At 44.5% G+C, this 18,499-nt stretch overlaps 1 protein-coding gene across 3 annotated transcripts in view; it reads left to right on the forward strand.

The window, feature by feature from the left end:
- The first annotated feature begins 216 nt into the window (after positions 1-216).
- Rdl (Resistant to dieldrin) overlaps positions 217-18,499 on the forward strand; it is a 228,489-nt gene continuing 210,206 nt past the window's right edge. For all 3 annotated transcript variants that reach the window (XM_084601925.1, XM_084601926.1, XM_084601924.1), the window contains exon 1: positions 217-320. In XM_084601925.1, coding sequence (XP_084458051.1) covers positions 217-320 — 104 coding nt within the window. The remainder of the gene's footprint in view (positions 321-18,499) is intronic.

Raw genomic sequence — 18,499 nt, forward strand, 5'->3', positions numbered from 1 at the left:
GTTTACGTCCAGCCCGGTCGCTGAAGGTGTCTTGGCCGCCAAATCCTGCAAACCGCACACGCAGAGCGCATTCTCTATCTGAGCAGCCACTGAGGCGCTCCTAAGAAAAAAAAAAGCGCAGCCGCACGAGAGGGACCTTTCAACTTGAGCACGCGTCTCCGGAAGAATTTTATTGCACAGCGAAAGTTTCACACGCAGGCTGACGGTATTTTTGAGATGAGACAAGCGATGGCGTTCAGTTGCTGGTCCTTCGTTCTCTTCGTGGCCGTCGCTGTCACCAGTGCCGGTCGGGATAATGGTCCAGCCCCCCTGCAGCCGGGGTGAGTCCCCTTTCTTGCTTATGTCACGCATGCGTCACGACACAGAGTAACGCACGCCCATGGGATCTTGTTGACTCTAACGAAAATTAAGCTAACCAACGGGTTGTAAGCAAATTGCGGCCATAAAGCCTCCCAGAATCAGGGCCGGTAATACCCAAGGATCCGCTGGCTCAGTTACATTTTTCCTTTGTTGAGAGAGCCTTGCTTTATAAGCGGCATCCATGTCCCTGTCATACTACTCAGATTTTCTATCACGCAACAAATGCTTAACTACTTCTCTAGTAGTGTAATCCTGTAGAAATGTTTCAAAGCAAATTTAAAACAGGTTTGATGCGTTATATAGCGTAAGCTAAATGAATGTAGGAATATAAATTCATATTACATGCTCATTCAAAGACGTTTGATAATGTGGAATGCGCTCAACTTGAATATGATGTCAATGTGGTGATGTCAAAGGTGACAGCGAAAGCATTGCTAATAAACTTTGACAGGCTGGAAAGATCTCCGATCTGGTTGAGTTCGAGCCAGTGTTTGACGGTTTGGCAGCGGATTAGCCAAACGCTAGGTCTGCAGGCTTGCCTTCGTATAAATGTGGTTTTAATGTTACTAAGCACGTAGGAACAAATTAGTGGCGCTCGCACTTTCGTGGGGTGTAAAATACCAAAAGTGGCAACTAGGTAAAACGTCATACGTCTACGTATCGGAAATTTATTTTGATCGCTTAAGTACCGTGTGGCCTTTTGGGCTTGTTGGTGAGTGAACATAGCGAGATTGTAGCACAGACCAAGACAGAACACAAAAGAACTTCGTGTTATTCGTTTCTTCTTGTGTCCTGTATTGCTCTGCGCTACAGTCTTGTTATGTTCACTTAAGTAGATTCTAGGTGTTTTGTTTTAATCTGCTTTATGCTCACTTCAAGAAGGTATTGCCTGGCTATGTATTTGAGATTTCAGCTTTCCTAGCTAGTAACATCAATAAACACTTTTTCCTTGCTTGCCGTGTAAGTATTGGGATTGCCATATCCTACGCTATATTGTCGTCAAACCAAATGCTTGAAGTGTTTCTCACTTCATACTAAGGTAACCTCATCCTAGCTCCTATGCAAAGGCCCTGTCGCAAGATGCGCCCCCGTTGTAAGCTACCAAAACCAACTGAAGCGTTAATGCGCACTTACTATATTATGTCCCTGCCTTTGGTTAAGCGGGTTAAACTTTGAAGTTAATCTGCTTTCTATTCTAACTGCTTTCTATTGTAAATTGCTTCAAAACTCCTTGTTCCTGTTTAAAACATTTTGATAACTTTAGATTCTCTTTATGAATGACGAGAGAAAAATGATACGAGCATGCGAGCTGTCACAATCATGCAGCTCCTCCCAACAACTGCTAGATACTTCAATGTCACAATTTGTAGCCGAAAAATAAAAGATTGAACAACGATCCAAACTACTTCTCGAAATAGTACAGCTGCAGGGCAAACGAATATTCTTGCTTAATCACTTTGGTAGAATACTTAAAGACATTGACATCATATTTGAAGCAAGTAAATATCTACTTTTGGTGCGCTAATATTCTGTTGCTATTTCACGAGATAAGCGCAGTGTCTCTGCTGTGTTCAGTGGTTTGTGCTTTTCAGGAAATTTTGTAACGTGTTGTCAAGTTCAACATTGATCCTAGAGTTGCATTTGTTTGTTTGCAACGACTGGACATTTTGTCAAAGACAGGCTCGGCAGGTTTTTCTTATTGTATTGCGTGCCTACTCTTGTTTACGAAGGTGATCCTTATTCAAATAGGCATGCCGAAAAGTGGACACCACAAATTTCTACAACATTGTTTCTGAACCTTATATAATATCCACTATTTTCATCTCAGTTTTGAGAAATGTCACACTGGTTAGGAAGCACTCTGTATGCGTTACGCGGTCAAAACTGAGACCTCCTGAAAGAGCTGGAGTATACTTTCGTGCACTTGCGTATTTTTACACATTTCTCTGACTGTTGTCTGGGACACAATTTCAGCGCCACCATCATTTCTTTATGAAGCTCCAGTTGAAGAGTAGCCGCAAAAAAAAAAAAATGTATTCTATCATTCGCATGGTTCCATTCGCAACTTCTTTACCATGACACCTTCTCCTTTAATCGTTGCGCTGTCCAAGAGTCTTGTCACTTTCAGTGAATTCTATTTCAGAAGCGAATGCTCTGCTCGTGTATTTATACAGGATTCCAGCCACACCACATGATCCTTTCAATTTAAAATTTCGTCTCTTGACCCCTTGAAATCTAGCACACATTGTTACGATCTCATCGCACATATTTGAAAACATTGCCGAAAAATAAGCATTGGTCAGAAGTTTATGACCAATTTTTAAGAATTTGCATCTAACACTATAGCTTTGAAACACCTTCCTGCACATAAAAACTTGCTAACAGGCAGATATATTTATGGAAGAGACCTACAATTACTTAGATGGTATGAATGCGAAGACAATAATACGTCGTCATGAGTTCTTTACGAAGTTTATTGATCACAAGGCAAATGCATTAAAATCCACTCATTTGCAACATGGACTAGAGAGAACACTGTGTGACCTTGTTGGTAGTATATCTATGTCACTGCCCAAGAATTATGGATTACAATCCCAAACCCTTTCCTTAAACGAAATGAAATAATTCGTAAAGTTATGTGATGTAAGAAATTCGGTGACCAAATTTATTCTCAAGGCGTGTTCTATTCTAATCACTTTCATACCATGCATGACGTCATGTTTAACTCGAGCATTGCGGGGTGCCTAAAATTATTGGGCAAGGGCATGTTCCTGTGACGTCACAGCTTTTCCGCACGACGCCGACTTCCGTTGACAACGACCTACTTAACACTTTTGCACTAAAACCTTTTACGGAACTAACGGAGCCATTTCGTACGACCCCCGAAAGGAGCAGCCTTAACTTGCGCATTAATGAAAGGCTTGCTTTTAGGCTTAGCTCACCTGCACTCCTCTAACCCATAATTTTGGGGTGCTGGCTAGAGTCTGCGCACCCTTAGCTGACTCTGGAATTAATGTTAGACAGCGTAACAAACAGCAATACTTTCAGTAGTGAGGATGGCTTTTGGCCGCTTCTGATTTCTTGTCTGAGGAAACAAATGCGTTCAAAAGGTGCTGTTCGTATTTCATTCGTTTTTATGACAACTAAATAGCTTGTTTATCAGAACTAGTATCGCTGAGACATCGGCTGAAAAAAAAAAAAGGGGGGGGGGGGGGCTGGCAAGTTATCCAACGTTTACGTTTTAATGCTCTGCGGATTTAAGTAAATATTTTGCTACGACGAGACCATCCAGTGCAGCCTCTCTAACATTGTTACCACTTTTCATCAGGAACGTCGGGATACATGTCCCTTGCCGTGATTTGCAACAAAGTTTTCTTTCCCTCCATCTTCTAATAGTCGGGAACGTTTAGAATTCGCCGACGCGAATTACCCTTCAAATAAACTTACTCGTCCTTAAGCCGCAGCGGGCGAATTCTCAGAAGCAGTATTGCTATCCCGCTAGTCTATTGGTGATCGTTTAATAGCTCCTCCCCTTTCAGAAAAGAGGACACAACTTTAAACACGTTTCTGCTTGAGTACTTTCATGCACCACTTCATTCTTTCCTTTTTTAAAATCGTAACGCACCTTGAAAGCGGGGCGATAAAATAACGCCGTAGCTCTACCCGTTTTGTTTTTCAGCCTAGCATAGAGTATAAGAAATGATTTTCAGTTTTGTTGCAAGCAGAATCATTCAGTTCTTGGCCTCGCAAACATGGGGAATACGAGGAGAAGAATGATAAGAAGAAAGGCACTGCAGTTGATGCGAACACCTCTAGGCGGGAACTGATCAAAGATGTGAAAAGCGATATCGCGCTCGCATATCGCGGTAAATCCGAGCACTATAACGAGCAGGAGAATATTAGAAACTACATGACGGTCCGAAGGGGGCAAGGAGGCGGGCATAATTATGAATCACTAGCTATGAAAATATGCAATTTGAGTTGGAGAAGCAAGGGTGGGGGGGGGGGGGGGGGGGGGGGGGAGAACGATGGGGGAAAGGCTAACAACCAGCGATGAACAGGTATAACGTTTCAGGAATGAGAGGAACGCAGGTGCAAGCTATAAATAGCGCATTTTTCCTCGGATATGAACGCGCCGTGAGCTGCTAGCGCGAGGCACGTGTAGCCATACTGGCTTCATCGCTTCAACCCCCCCCCCCTCCCCCCCGCACCTTCCCTCCCGCACCTATCTCATGTCTAGTGCTCGAGGCAGGCGCATGGCTCGCAATACCGAGATGCGTAACACAATATAACACGCACGAGGAGCGAGGTTAGCATGCGTCTTCCGTCAGCCAACTTCCGACCGCAAATGAGGGAACCCGACGCCGCGGCCTTGAGCTAAAAGGCGCCTACGCGAAGCGTCTTGTGTCTCCACTTTCTCGTTCTTTACCCATCAGTGCGTCCATCTTCCTTCGATCTTTATTATACGCGTCTTAGATAGTATCTTTTTCGTACCATTCTCAAACTATCACTGCCTCCTGTATTTTCTTTTTCTACGAAACCACCTTCCTCAGTCTTTTCATCAACGCGTACGCTCTTACCATAACCTGTACCCAAACTCGATTACAACTGTGAAAGTTATAGTGCACTTAAAAAGACATATCCAATTTATGTGCTTCCTCTTGAAACTAATCTCCGCCTGGCCTTTGTTAACCTCGAACGCTCAAGGAAGAGCGAAGGCGTTATGAAACGCTTTAAGTGACAGCTGGTGTTATGTAAGGGTGGGTTTCTCAACCAGTGGCAAGTTTACGACAAACTGAGGCAGCACAAAAACTTGTTAATAATTTCGGTATTGCATTACAGGCGAAATAACCTTCAGAAAACTTCTTATCTGAACAGGGTGCTGATTCTCTCTCTCTCTCTCTCTATCACAAGCAAAACAAGGATTTATCGCTCCTTGACAACTAATCGTACGGGCTGCTAGGAATCTGCTTTGTGGTTGACCTTACATCAATACTGTGTTTCTCACTTGCCCAAAACATCCGTAGGCTATCACTTGGACCCGAGCAATCTGAAGATAATTTTGAGTATCTGTGTTTATATGAATGCGACCCCAATCACCGCCTTTTCTAGCATATTTCTGTGAGTCAATATGCCAGAGGGTAAAGATTCCGCGTCGACTGGGAGAGTGTGGCCCGTTGCAATGAAGGGAATCTTTATGTACCAGTTTTCTGATTCTAAGTAAACAAAGCACTATTAAAGCAGACAAGACGAGCACAGTCGCTTAAAAACTTGATGCCCTTAATAAATATGTGATGTACTGTACCTTATTATAGTTTCTAATCAGCTGAGAACGAAGTTGAAATCCGGCTAGGTAGTAGCAATAATGGTCATTTCCCTAAACCGATTTCGTTCAAGCGTGTTACAGCCTTTAACATTCGCGGCTCACGTTACGTTGATTTCTTTTTTTTTTCCCTCCATCATTCAATTTGTATGCACCAACGGTTTCCCTAAGCGCAACCCAATTCATGCCTGTAAAGAGTACTTCACCGTTGGCAAGCCTGCAGTGAAGGAAGCCTGCTTGTAAGTTAAAAGGTGCAATCGGCAAAACAATCGTAAGTTTTAATAAAAATAGATAAACAGACCCTCTTTGACTACTTAGAACTCATACCAAAGCCTGCATGTTAAGAGAAAGATATAAAAATGCTAGAAAATACAACTGCCATAGAAAAAACACGCGACTATCTACGTTTCTCATAAACTCGTTGGAAGGACATCTCCCCTATGAAATAAAGAAACTAATACAAAAACCTTTTTTTTTAAATCATTACTTTTTTCTATTATTTCTTTTCAAAAGACATGGATGCCGTCTCGCTTACGCTGTGTTTTCAAGCATACAGACCTCTTGGAAAATGCCGGGTTAGGGGTTCAAAGCTAGCTTACCAAGCCAGTTTTGGCAAACAGCCACAAGTTGGCTATTTAGGCGTATATACCGCCCCATGGAATAAACAAACAACGCCTTCGAGTTGTAACTCATGCTAGGTACTTAAATTTTCTCGCGTCTTTAAGTGATCTCGCAATTCGCACACTGTCCTTTCCGGCTGGTCAGCTTAAGCAAGAAAAAAAAAAAAACGAAAGACGTAGTTACTCTTTCATTCGAGATATACACTTGGGTAGCACCATGCGAGAAGTGATGGCGGAGATAAAGTGCGTCTGCATCGAACGTACGGTACAGAGAGTACCTGAAAGAATCCAACCTAAGCTTCTGCCTCGAACACGTACACAAAGATACACGAGAAACACTCATCTATTGTGCTCTGCTATCTACCCCACTAAATTGAGTGAACGTGGTTTATATTTTGTTGAGATGCGCTGCTAAGCGGTAATAAGTGCGTCAGGCCTGGCGGGTTAACTTAACCGTTGTTGCACTCTGCTGTTGCGCAGTGTTTGCCGCCGCACTCAGGGGTCTCTGTGCAGACTGTCAAGTGCCCTCGTTACGGGGTACCAAATAGCATTGAAGCCTCACTCGGTGGCGCAGCGAGCGCGCGTGGCTGGACGACTTCCCAAATATATCGTTCTCGTACTCATGGATCACGATCTTGATTACTAGCTGCATGGATGACCGCTGTACCTGGCTATTAACAAACTGACAGTTGCCGATGCTGCTTCTCGCGGGCGCAATCGACGGTTTCGCTGCCCCGCACTCTTTCGTTGACGTGCCTCGGAATCCAACACCGTCCTGCTCTTGTACGTGGCAGCGGCTGTCAACAGCCTGAGCACGGCTAAGCTTCCAACGAGACGTTACGCTCTCGTTTTTGATGTCCACGGATGGCGATGATTTGTAATTGGCGCCTAAGCGCCCGTGGCCCTGCTACAGGCGGTAAATCCTTCCCCTTCTGTTTCTTCCTGCCGTTGGGGTGGCTGTTATAAAGGCACTGTCTCTACCATGGCACCAACAAGAAACTAAAGCTGTAGTTGCTGATATTATCGTTGCCCTCGGAGGGTAGATAGTTCGTACACATCTTAAGAGGTTAGCCAAGACAGGTATCAACTGACAGGCGTCTGCTGACCGTCCTGGTTAGCTCAATTGATAGAGCGACTGCCCGGAAAGGCGATGGTTCCGGATTTGATCCACGGACCAGGACGAATTTTTTTTTTTAACTTTTTTAAAGTTTCTCAGAAAGCTTTCCTTTGTAGCCGTATGGCTGCGCTTGGGTGGATTTCAATGAGTAATCATTCAATTATTTCAACTTTCAGCAACAATATTGTTACAGAGATTTCTTGTTGTTTCTATTCTTCCCATCAAAGAGTAAGGGACACATATCCATTGAAGAGGGATGGACAAGATACTGGACTACTACTCATAAAAAAAAAAATTGAGTCGAGAGTGCACGAGTAAAATTGAGAATGAATGAGCTCCTTTGAGATGCAGGGCTGAGAATATGATGATGCTTTATCTGCACACTATTGGGCGGTTTGTATGCGCGTAAATTTTGAGCATAAAATGGAAGTAGCAGGATTTCAGAAAGATTTTAGGGTGTCTTTTTGTTTGTAGCAACAAGCGTGGCCTCTCTGTGCCTTCGTTGTCTTCCTGTCGGGCGCGCGATCTCACGAGGACACATGCCCGTGCTCACCGTCTACGGTTTTCAGGAGTAGTGGGAAACGACGTGACGGGATGCGAGTTACTCCACTGTGGTGTGGTTCCCGTAAAGAGCGTCTACTCTACATCTACAACTACACTCGCCATTCGTCCTTAATTTCCTTGTGGCACTAATATGTGCAAGCACACTGTGAGAAAAAGCCAGGAAGCAGTTTTTCTCATGTGTTTTTCCTTGTTATGCCTATCCAAAAAAGTATTTGTTGGCAGCTCAATAAGCTACTGTACATTCATTCCGCATTATTATATTATTCCCGCTGGGGTGACACAGTGGTTAGGGCGCTCGACTACTCTACCCAAGGATGCGGGATCGAATCCCAGCCTCGGCGGCCGCTTTTAGATGCCGACGAGAAGGAAGGCGCCCGTGTGCTGTGTGATGTCAGCGCGTGTTAAAGAACCCCAGGTGGGCGAAACTTATGGACCCCTGCACTATGGCGTTTCCCATAGCCTGAGTCACTTTGAGATGCTAAACCCCATAAACTAAATTAAACTTATTATATTATTAGTAATCTAAAACTGAAGATAATGCTGAATAATGTTGAGGTCAGAGTTTTTGTACCGCTCCCATTTCTCCCTCTATGTCGTTTCGCAACTCACAAATAATCGTCATTCACATAATCGTGTCTATGCTATTTAACACACATGTAAGTTGAATCAAAAAAGGTTTTAGTGTCATTAAAATAGAACTGCGCTCTTGGGAAGCCTCACGTGCTTAAAATCAGTGACAAAACAAAGGAATTGGCGGTGTTCACAACGTACGAGGCCAGTTAAAGAGCGTAATAGCTCCTAGTCAGTGTTATCAGGCCTGGCCAGTCGGGTTTCTCACTGTTCAGGAATCTCAACTGCAAACCTGACACGAATGCGTTCCCTATGGCTGGCGAGCTAGACATGGCGCTGGGCTACATCCACAGCCTTGTCCGATGCAATCACACGCTTGCGACAGAGTGTAAAATTTGGTGGCCAGGGTAGCGCATCATCCGTGGCTAGACCGAGGAATCGAGCCGAAGTTAACCAGCTTGTATACCATTTCTAAGCAGCTGTCTAGTGGCGGCAGGAGCACCGCTTTAAACCAGCGGCGAGGCGGAGGAGCTGCGCGCGGCGAAGCTAGTGGTCACGTAATCCGCCATTTTCGCAAAATGTGGCGCCCTCTGGAAGTGGCTGAAAATTCGTCTGCTACTCGTTGAAATCGTCCTTGGGAGATGCAGCCGCCAGCGAAATGACGGTGTGCGTTCTTGACAGCTACCGCCATCTAACGCATTCGCTTGTCACGAATATTAACTACACATGGCCTCCGAGATCAACTCCGGCTGCACCGATCAAGAAGGCCAAGAACTGCGCATGCGCAGTTGGGGTTGGTGGTTTGTTTTCAACCAGGGGAGAGGCGCGCATGCGCCGAGCGACCTTGTGAAAAAGGCGGATTGTAAGGGGGACGTCACTCGCGGATCGGCCGGCGGCGAGCCGAAGGAGCGAACGCATGGCACATCTATGGCGAGGCGCAGATTAAACTGGCGCATGCGCGGAACCTAACATGCACAAATAGACCTTGTAGAATGTTACAGGGTAGAAAGAGAGGAATAAAGTGGCTGCACAGTAAGAAAGAAAACTGGACCGTGGTTGAGGGGGTGCCTCAGCTCGCTAGCCAAGCCACCGTTTCGACAAGGGAGGGTAGCAGAGCACTCTTATTTTATAGCATAGGCTGTACTGCTACCATTCCCCAAGCCAAGACAGCGTTCCGACAAGCGGAGAACCACCTTTCTCTCTCTTCCTCTTTTTAATTACTAGAGTTCGCCTGTATGAAATAGAGAAGAACAAGTGTTGAGGGAAAGCTTCAGTTCGCGAACCAACGTTTCGACAAGGAGACTTGTCGTATGGGACAAACGTCTTCGTCTGCTCAGGTGAAGACTAGTCTCCTTGAAGAAATGTTGCCTTGCAAACGGAGGCTTCTCCTCAAACGTGTATATTTTTTCTTTTAAACTGTGGAGCCGTCTTCATACTCTCGTTTTACCATATTTCGGCTGATTATATTCAGTTCGCTTCAGTTCACGAACATGGTTATATAAATAACTTAGATGCAGCCTTATTACGAAATCGTCTTCCTTTTTCGAACCTTGCAGCATGGCCATATTGTGAGATACCGCGCTTCAAGTTCCAGCTCTGTGCGTCTCATTACGTGTGCGAAGCGAATACGATCGGAAAAGTAGTCCCCCTCCCCCCTTCCCCCCTCCCCCCCCCCCCTTTTTTTACACCACTATTTTACGTGTCATTTCTTCTCCCGGCGGTCTATAGCAACAGGAGAAGCAGACACTTTGCCTGATCCACTTTCGGCTAACGAAATGAGAAAAAAAAAAAAAACAGGATTAATTCCACTTTCGTCATACTTAGGGAAGTGCTTCTATAATACCTGACACCAACATTCATGAACGTTGCATCCACGTGAGCTTATTACTGGACTTCGGGCAGCAATTTCGCGAAAGTTTATGAAATGGCCGTCTAAGATTTCTGCTTTACTTAGCTCTTTTAAATTTCTTCCACTAAGGACAGTAGAAGAAGCAGCAAGGGACGGTAAGCCTAACTAAAACCACCAAAACATGAATAAAAAACTTTTGCAGGTTTTGCCATAACGTGAACTTTATAATGGCTCTCTTGGGGTATCACAAGCTGAATGCCGAAAGAATTGCTCGAAAAACGAGGGCGAAGGAATGCAAGCAAATTCAGGGCGGGTGCCGCTTGCGCCTTTGCGTGTATTCTTTCATCTTCGTTTTTTCGAGCAGTTCTTTCGCCACTTATCCATGAACAAGCCCAGGCAATAGTCTTTATTCCAAGCTCATTTCAAGCACAGGAGAAAGCACATGCCGAAAGTATGCTGAAGGGACAAAGTTATACAATTCAACCTGTTGGGCTCTAACAGAATAAAGTATGGAAGTTCTAAGAGTTTTAGTGCGGTCTTTCTGACGATATTTCCACCAACTACACATTTCTGCGCATTATTTTATTGCGCATGCAGCATTACCTTCAGCAAATAGCCAGTTTCATTTCTCTGAGAGGTGAGGGCCTACTACATATTATGCCTATTTTAAACCTAAGATTTTCATGTGGACGAAGTAACTGAGATGCATGTCATTAAATGCAGGTCCAATCCTGCGGCTGTTTCATACCAAGTTGACTGTGTATTGCTATGTACCGTTGTGGTCATTTAGTGGTACTAGTTTTTACAAAGTCAGTGTTACAGCATCTATTACTACTTGATTTGGCACTTCTTTTTTTTATCTACTGGGCGCTGCGGTTAATCAGCCGGAGACTGCATGCAAATACCATCTTTGAGGATTTGTGCTCAGAGATTATGAGGCCTATCTGAGAACCACTGCGAAGAGTCATTCACGTCCAGAACCGCATCTAGTCTGGACACTAAGTAATTCAGGCTCGAGTGCTAGTACACCACAATAAGGCGTTCCAAGTTCCTTCCAGCCCTGTCTATACTGATCATCAAAGCTTGAAGGTGGCTACAAGATTAGTGCAATCGCTAAAACTTTGTTGATTTAACTTGATTAGCTTAAGTAATTACTGCCGAAGCGGAGGCATGCCGGTGCCGAGTGATAACAAAGGTGGACTCGAGGCTCGTTCTTGAGCCGTCGTAAAAATCAGACCAGCGTCTTGGCAGGCCGCTGCCAGAGATCCAGAGCAGTCGTAAACTGAAGTCGTCTGGCAACTACGTGCTTGGACGCCGGCTTTCGAGCGTAGGTGCGTGGCAGCAAAGCATGCAACGCTGGCGTAATCAAGGATTTTCGTTTACGACTACAGACTCATGCGAGTATGAGGGTCGTGCTTTCGTTTTACTGTTGAAGCCTTTTCTTACCTCTTAAGCTATATCTCAAGATCCCCTCCCTCCACCCCCTCCTCTCTCGCACTACCTTTTGACGCAGTTAAACAGTTTGAGCTTCGTACGACAGTTCTCCTTTTTTGTTTTTTTTTAGGTGCCTTGCAAATGTTATTCTGTGCGGTTCTTTCTTAGTGCACCATGTCTTTCAATTTCTTAGCTTACTTCTCACACATCGCATTTGCGAAGCGTCAACTCCGGACACAAAAGTTTAGCTTCACTGGTTCCTTTTTTTTGTGTCATGATCAGTTGCGTTTTGTTGGAGACCGTAATAATACCGTTCTAAAAGCATTAAGAAGTGGAACGAGGCAAACGCACAGCACTGATATATTTCCAAGCAGTCACACAGTAAAAAAAAAAAAAAAAAAAAAAAAGTTGCTAACAAAGCTACGTTCAAAATGCAATGAAGGTTCTTTCTCAAAGTTTAGCTTTTGCTAAATTAGTTCAGTTATAAGAAATGCCATTCCACTTATGCACCAAAGATCTCCGTCGGAAAGATTATACTGTTAGATGCCATACCCCAAGATATTCGACGAGCTTATTATTTAACAGAAATTCACGAACGGAATTTTTCGCATGCCTGATAATTCACTACAACAATAATTATATTCACGGATCTGACCTGTGGATGCTTGCAATTTTTCGCGGTTGACGGTGTGGATATCTTCAAAAACGTTACCCATTGACTTAATACTTTATCTACTGCATGGAATTTGAGGCCCAGATTTAATAAAGAAATATTTAGCTGTGCGTCAGGGGATTATATGATTGTCATTATTATTTTCTTAAGATTTTAATAAAATATTTTGTAGTTTCCTCAAAACAATTTTTTTTTTACGCTAGAAATCTGCATTTTATAAAGGTAATTGAAATTAGACAAGAATTATCATGACGGACATTTCCTAACGGCCCTTTCTACGCGGAACAAACACTCGATAAACAGAATGCTCATCACTCCGCATATAACAAAAGATCAAATGTTTAACTAACTGACATTATCTAAGCCATGAAATCGCACAGGATTGGAGGCATTACAAAGAGAGACCACTTGGTGAATAAAAAAAAGAAGTAACTGGTGTTATGAAGATGTTGTAATGATAATACAACGTACCACCTGGTTACAACCGAAGTGTAAACTATTTCGTATTGCGAAGCAACATATATTCAAGCCACAGTCATAGCAGATCGCAAAAAAAAAAAATCTATTTGCATGGCACCCTATGGCTGACCATTCAAATTTGCATTTCACCATTGCAGTTTTGCTGAAACGCCATACGTTAGAGATTTTCTATGTCGACGACTGGGAAACATGTCCTCAAACATTTAGTAGATTGGCACTTTTTCATGGCACGAGGGTTACTTGAAATCTAACCTTATTATGAGCATGACGCAACAGCGTAGGCGACTACCCAACATAGAAAACTCTGCTTTAATAAAGCCGTTTGAACGTGCATTCGTGGCCTAGGAGTAGCCCACCTAACTCTGCAACCAAGACCACTGGAAGGTTTTCTCTTATTCCACCTTCCCACCACAAATGAGCAACTCGAATCGACAACTCCTTCCGAGTTTCTGCTATCATGTGATCTCGTTAATTCGCACAAGCCATCAATGAATCAATACTCGGCGATGTCAGCTGTCCGTTACCACCAGCCATTTTCATGCTCGTGATTGTTCGTTCACAAAGCCGACGCTGGCACCGGCGCCGGTTTCTCTGAGTACCGCGCAGTTTAACGTTATCGCGTTACTACTTAACTATTCAATATAGGTGACTTCACACCAGGAGATTTTCTAGGCGATGGTAATGTTTCATTGAGCAGAAAATGTCCAATAATGGGCTTAAAATTAAACATTTTTGCAGCTACTGCTACACTGTTTTCTTCAAACAAAGAATGCAAAACAGCTTAACTCTGGAAATTATGCGATCTGCAATCACGCCCTTCATGTTTGCTCCATCGTCCCTAGTCTCGGAGAAAAGAGACAAATATAATAACTTATCTCATTTCTGATCAGCGAAGGCATGTTTGATTGTCGCACAAGAGTCACGAAAGAATCAAACATAAGGTTTCAGCAAACTGGACTATTCATTCGAACTTTTATCAATATTTGGTTTGGTTTTTGTTCGCGGGGTTTAACGTCCCAAAGCGACTCAGGCTATGAGAGACGCCGTATTGGAGGGCTCCGAAAATTTCGACTATCTGGGGTTCTTTAACGTGCACTGACATCGCAGAGCACATGGGTGTCTTGCTTTTCGCCTCCATCGAAAAGCGGTCGCCACGGCCGGGATTTTACTAATGTGCCTGTAAGAAGTTCTGCAGTGTCCAAGGCTTCTTGAGAGTTCTCGCGCACATCTGTTTCCCCTCACTTTCAATTGAACTTTTTCCTAATGCCACGTTATGTATTCGCAGAGTCCACTGAAAGCTTTTCCATAAAATGTTCCTGCAAACCGTAGTCCATTTATTTGAGAGCTCGCTAAAACGGGCACAATACAAGCCGTACGAGGCAAACCTTTTGTATAAATATGATGCCATGAAACCCTGAAGCTATAGACCAATACAGGTAGTGAAAGCAAATTGAAAGAGCTTGAGAAAAGAAAAAAAAAAGAATAGTTCGGTATTAAAGCAGCCAAGATTATAGTCTCCTAGGCTGGTGCTATGCAGCTACATGCCGGCTTCAATAGAACATCACTCCCAAACAGATCAAGCAATATTTTGTCAAATCGCAACATTACCGTTCCATACTGACTGAGAGTAACAAAATTTCTGAAGCCTTTATTACCTCACTGTCTAACAAGACCGTGTACTGCATACTTGCCAGAAAATTAGACAATTGAGTAACTCATCCTCGCCAATAAAAAGATTGCCCCACACGCGATAATACCGGAGCTTTTGAAAACCTCTCGGCGGCTTTTTCGTAAAACCTGTGTTGCAATACACTCATGTCGAGTACACTCGTAGTCTCCGGCCCTCGGTCAGTCCTGGCGAAATACTTGCTTCTGCTTTCCATGGGTAAGCGTATTACAAAATATCTTGCCAGTGTTTTATAATAGGCACGACATGTGTAACACTTCGAGTATTTTTATTTTCTTCAAAACATTACGCTCAATTTTGTGATTACTACTTTTTTTGTTGTTAGTAAATGTTGCCGCGAGAGCCTAACGGGTTTCTTTGTGCGAATATTGAGCTGTTCATAACAACTCAAACCAAACGAAACATTTTTAACTAGTGGACCCTATATCTGATGTAGCTGGATTGCACACGTGGCAAACTTGACGCCAGAAAATGATATGAATTGCGGCTATATTTTCTCAAACTAACTTTAAAGTCGAGACGATCGCGACCTACCACCAGGTGATAGAGATTTACAAGCTGCAACGGCGGAAATATTCACTCCCAGATAGGTCCCTCACGTCCGCAGAGACAGTCGCCACTTACAAAGAACAACGCGGAGCGGTAGCCAGTGTGGTTGATCACCAGCTTAAAGAAGTCAACTGCGCCTCGATCAAGAGCAACAACATTTCGAGGCTGGGGAAGCGGCAATCGCTCTCGCTATCACCCACCAGGGTAAGGAGGCTACCACAAAAATAATTACGGACTCGCAAGAAGCATGCAGAAGGTATAGCAGCGGACGCATATCCACTGTGGCCATCCGCATACTCAAAGCAAGAAAAATCAGCTTTTCGAGATGCTTCATAACGTGGACACCAGGCCATGAGACTGTCAAAGGTAACCAACGTTCCGACGCCAATGTCCGAGCATACGCCAACCGGGGGCGCACAACGACGGGGAACCGGACGCAGTCACTAGACGCTATGGAGCCATCCTTGAACATCAAAGAGCCTTAAGGAGGATCTATCCACCTCCCCACGAAGACCTCAATAGAGAGCAGTCGGTTGCCTGGAGACAGCTACAGACTAACACATACCCCAATCTGAGTCTACTCAGTAAAATCCACCCCACTGCATATGAAAATAAATGCCCACTATGCGGAGAACCCCCTACACTCTACCATGTTACATGGGCCTGTCAAGAAACACAGGTAGCACCAATAAACACCACACCAACACCGGAGCAGTGGGAGGCTGCGCTGTCCTGCTCGACGCCTGACGACCAGCTCAAGCTGATTGACAGAGCGCGCAAGACGGCAAAGGCCACTAGGGCCCTGGACTGAGGGCCCCACAAACGCCGGGAGAATTCCCTTTGTGTAAATAAAGTTTTTCTTTCATTCATTCGCCTGCAAGCCAAGAACCACACGTCTCACATCACGCAAACGGGGAATCCGGAGGACCAATTTTGCAGATTTTTTAATGACATAGGAACTCTAAGACATAACCTCTGGGAGTGCAGCCACTCCTCGGGATACAATTTATTCAAGGACATAGAAGCACGGGAGACCACGCTTCCCAGCAAAGATCCGGAGACACAGGCCAACATAGTTTGTCTGGAAGCCGAAACGGCAAATCGCTTCGTCTACTAACTCCTGCCCCTTAGGGTGGCATCGGGCTCCCTGGAAGCCTGCGAGCGGTACCGAAACTCTGATGTCATCCCTTCCGGACAGAGTGAGAGAGTAGAACTTCAGTAGCATTCCAGGAGGGAACCAGCAAAATTCTAAAACCAGCAAAGAAAACCAGCAAGCACTCTGCTGGAACCAGCAAAGCCAGCAGGTTGCCTGCTGAGACCAGCAGACGTACACTGCTGGAACCAGCACGGCCAGCAGGTCGCCTGCTGGGACCAGTGGAAAACCAGCAGGTCGCCTGCTGGGACCAGTGAAAAACCAGCAAGCACCCTGCTGGAACCAGTACAACCAGCAAAAAACCAGCAGGCTACCTGCTGGTTCCAGCACAAACCAGCAGCTTCCAGCAAGAAACCAGCAAAATTTTTCACCTGGGTTCTTATTTACACCAGCGAATGAAGGAGCTCAAGCCCTCCTCCACTTGCGATGGATGGCGGGGCCTAGCCTCAGACGCAGGCCGGCAGACGTTGGCCGGCGGCGTCCCAGGACAGCTGGATGGCGAAGGTGAAAACTTTTATTGCCCAGAAGATGTAGACCGTCATTGCAACCGCCACCACTTCAGTGGCGGACGACGGCTGTTGCAACGCGCGTCTTTCTCTCTCTCTTCTTTTCGTTTCATTCCTTGTTCTGCCCCGCCGGGGTGGCACAGTGGTAAGACGCCCGACTACTGTCCGGAATTCCCGGGTTCGAACCCGACCTCGGCGGCTGCGTTTCGATGGAGGCGAAACGAAGTGGCGTCCGTGTGCTGTGCGATGTCAGCGCACGTTAAAGATCCCCAGGTGGTCGAAATTACTCCGTAGCCCTCCACTACGGCTCCTCTTCCTCTCTTTCCACTTTAACTCCCCCTCCCTTCCCTCACGGCGCGGTTCAGGTGTCCACAGAAAACGAGTGTGAACCAATTATTATCTCTATTTTCTCTTCTGTCTGAACGAAGTAGAGGTGGTGGCTCAGCTACAGAGCTAGTAGCAGGCCCATGCATTACCTTTATACTATATACAAGTACAAAACGCTTCATAATGCGTCCGTCTAGTTTGCCTACGACTGTGTGCGGTGCCATGTCAGTACACGTGAAAGATCCCAAGGTGGTCGAAATTATCCCGGAGCCCTTCACTACGGCACCCGTTTCTCTCTTTCCGCTTTCATTTCTACTTATCTCCCTTTCCCTTACGGCCCGGTTTAGGCGTCTGCAGTACGAGCGTGACCGATATTGCGCCTTTCCTTTCCTGTGAACCAATTATTATAAGTAGTATGCTTCTAGCGTTATTTTTATCTTTTACGAAAGTTAAACTACTGTAAGTTTTCAAGCCATCGGTATGACACCATGGCATCATAGAAGACGAAGAGGAAAGAAGAATAAGGAGAAGAACAAGGAGAAAAAAAAGAAAACGTAAATGAAGAAGGAAAACAAAAGAAGAAGAAGAAGAAGAAACAAGAAGGAGAAGAAGAAGGAGGAGAAGGAGAAGCAGAAGAAGCAGAAGACAGATAACTCAGTAGTTGGTAGAGAAGAACGATAACAGCGACTTTCTAGGACAGACGGTTTGTTCGAACATTGTGATGGAGGCACATTAAATCCAGATTTCCGCAGAAAAACTCGCTGCAATACTGACAGCTTTCGCTCTACCACTAGGTTCAAGCATGTTTCAACCCCTACAATTTTTTTAGTCCACGTTGCGACAGGAGCCCCTGCACTTCTCAAGACTCCTGAGAAAGGCAGGGCTCCTGTCGACTAAAGCATAAAATAAAGTTAAAAGCAGTATGAAGCATTTTTTACTTGTACATACATACATACATACATACATACATACATACATACATACATACATACATACATACATACATACATACATACATACATACATACATACATACATACATACATACATACATACATACATACATACATACATACATACATACATACATACATACATACATACATACATACATACATACATACATACATACATACATACATACATACATACATACATACATACATACATACATACATACATACATACATACATACATACATATATATATGTTGTGTACCTGGTAGTTTCAGCACACACTTTAAATATTCGGACGAAAGCAAGAGGTTAGAAATGGAAAAAAATGCT

Source organism: Amblyomma maculatum, chromosome 4 (genome assembly GCF_055883805.1).
Source record: "Amblyomma maculatum isolate TAMU_Amacu chromosome 4, ASM5588380v1, whole genome shotgun sequence".
Taxonomy (NCBI): Eukaryota; Metazoa; Arthropoda; class Arachnida; order Ixodida; family Ixodidae; genus Amblyomma; species Amblyomma maculatum.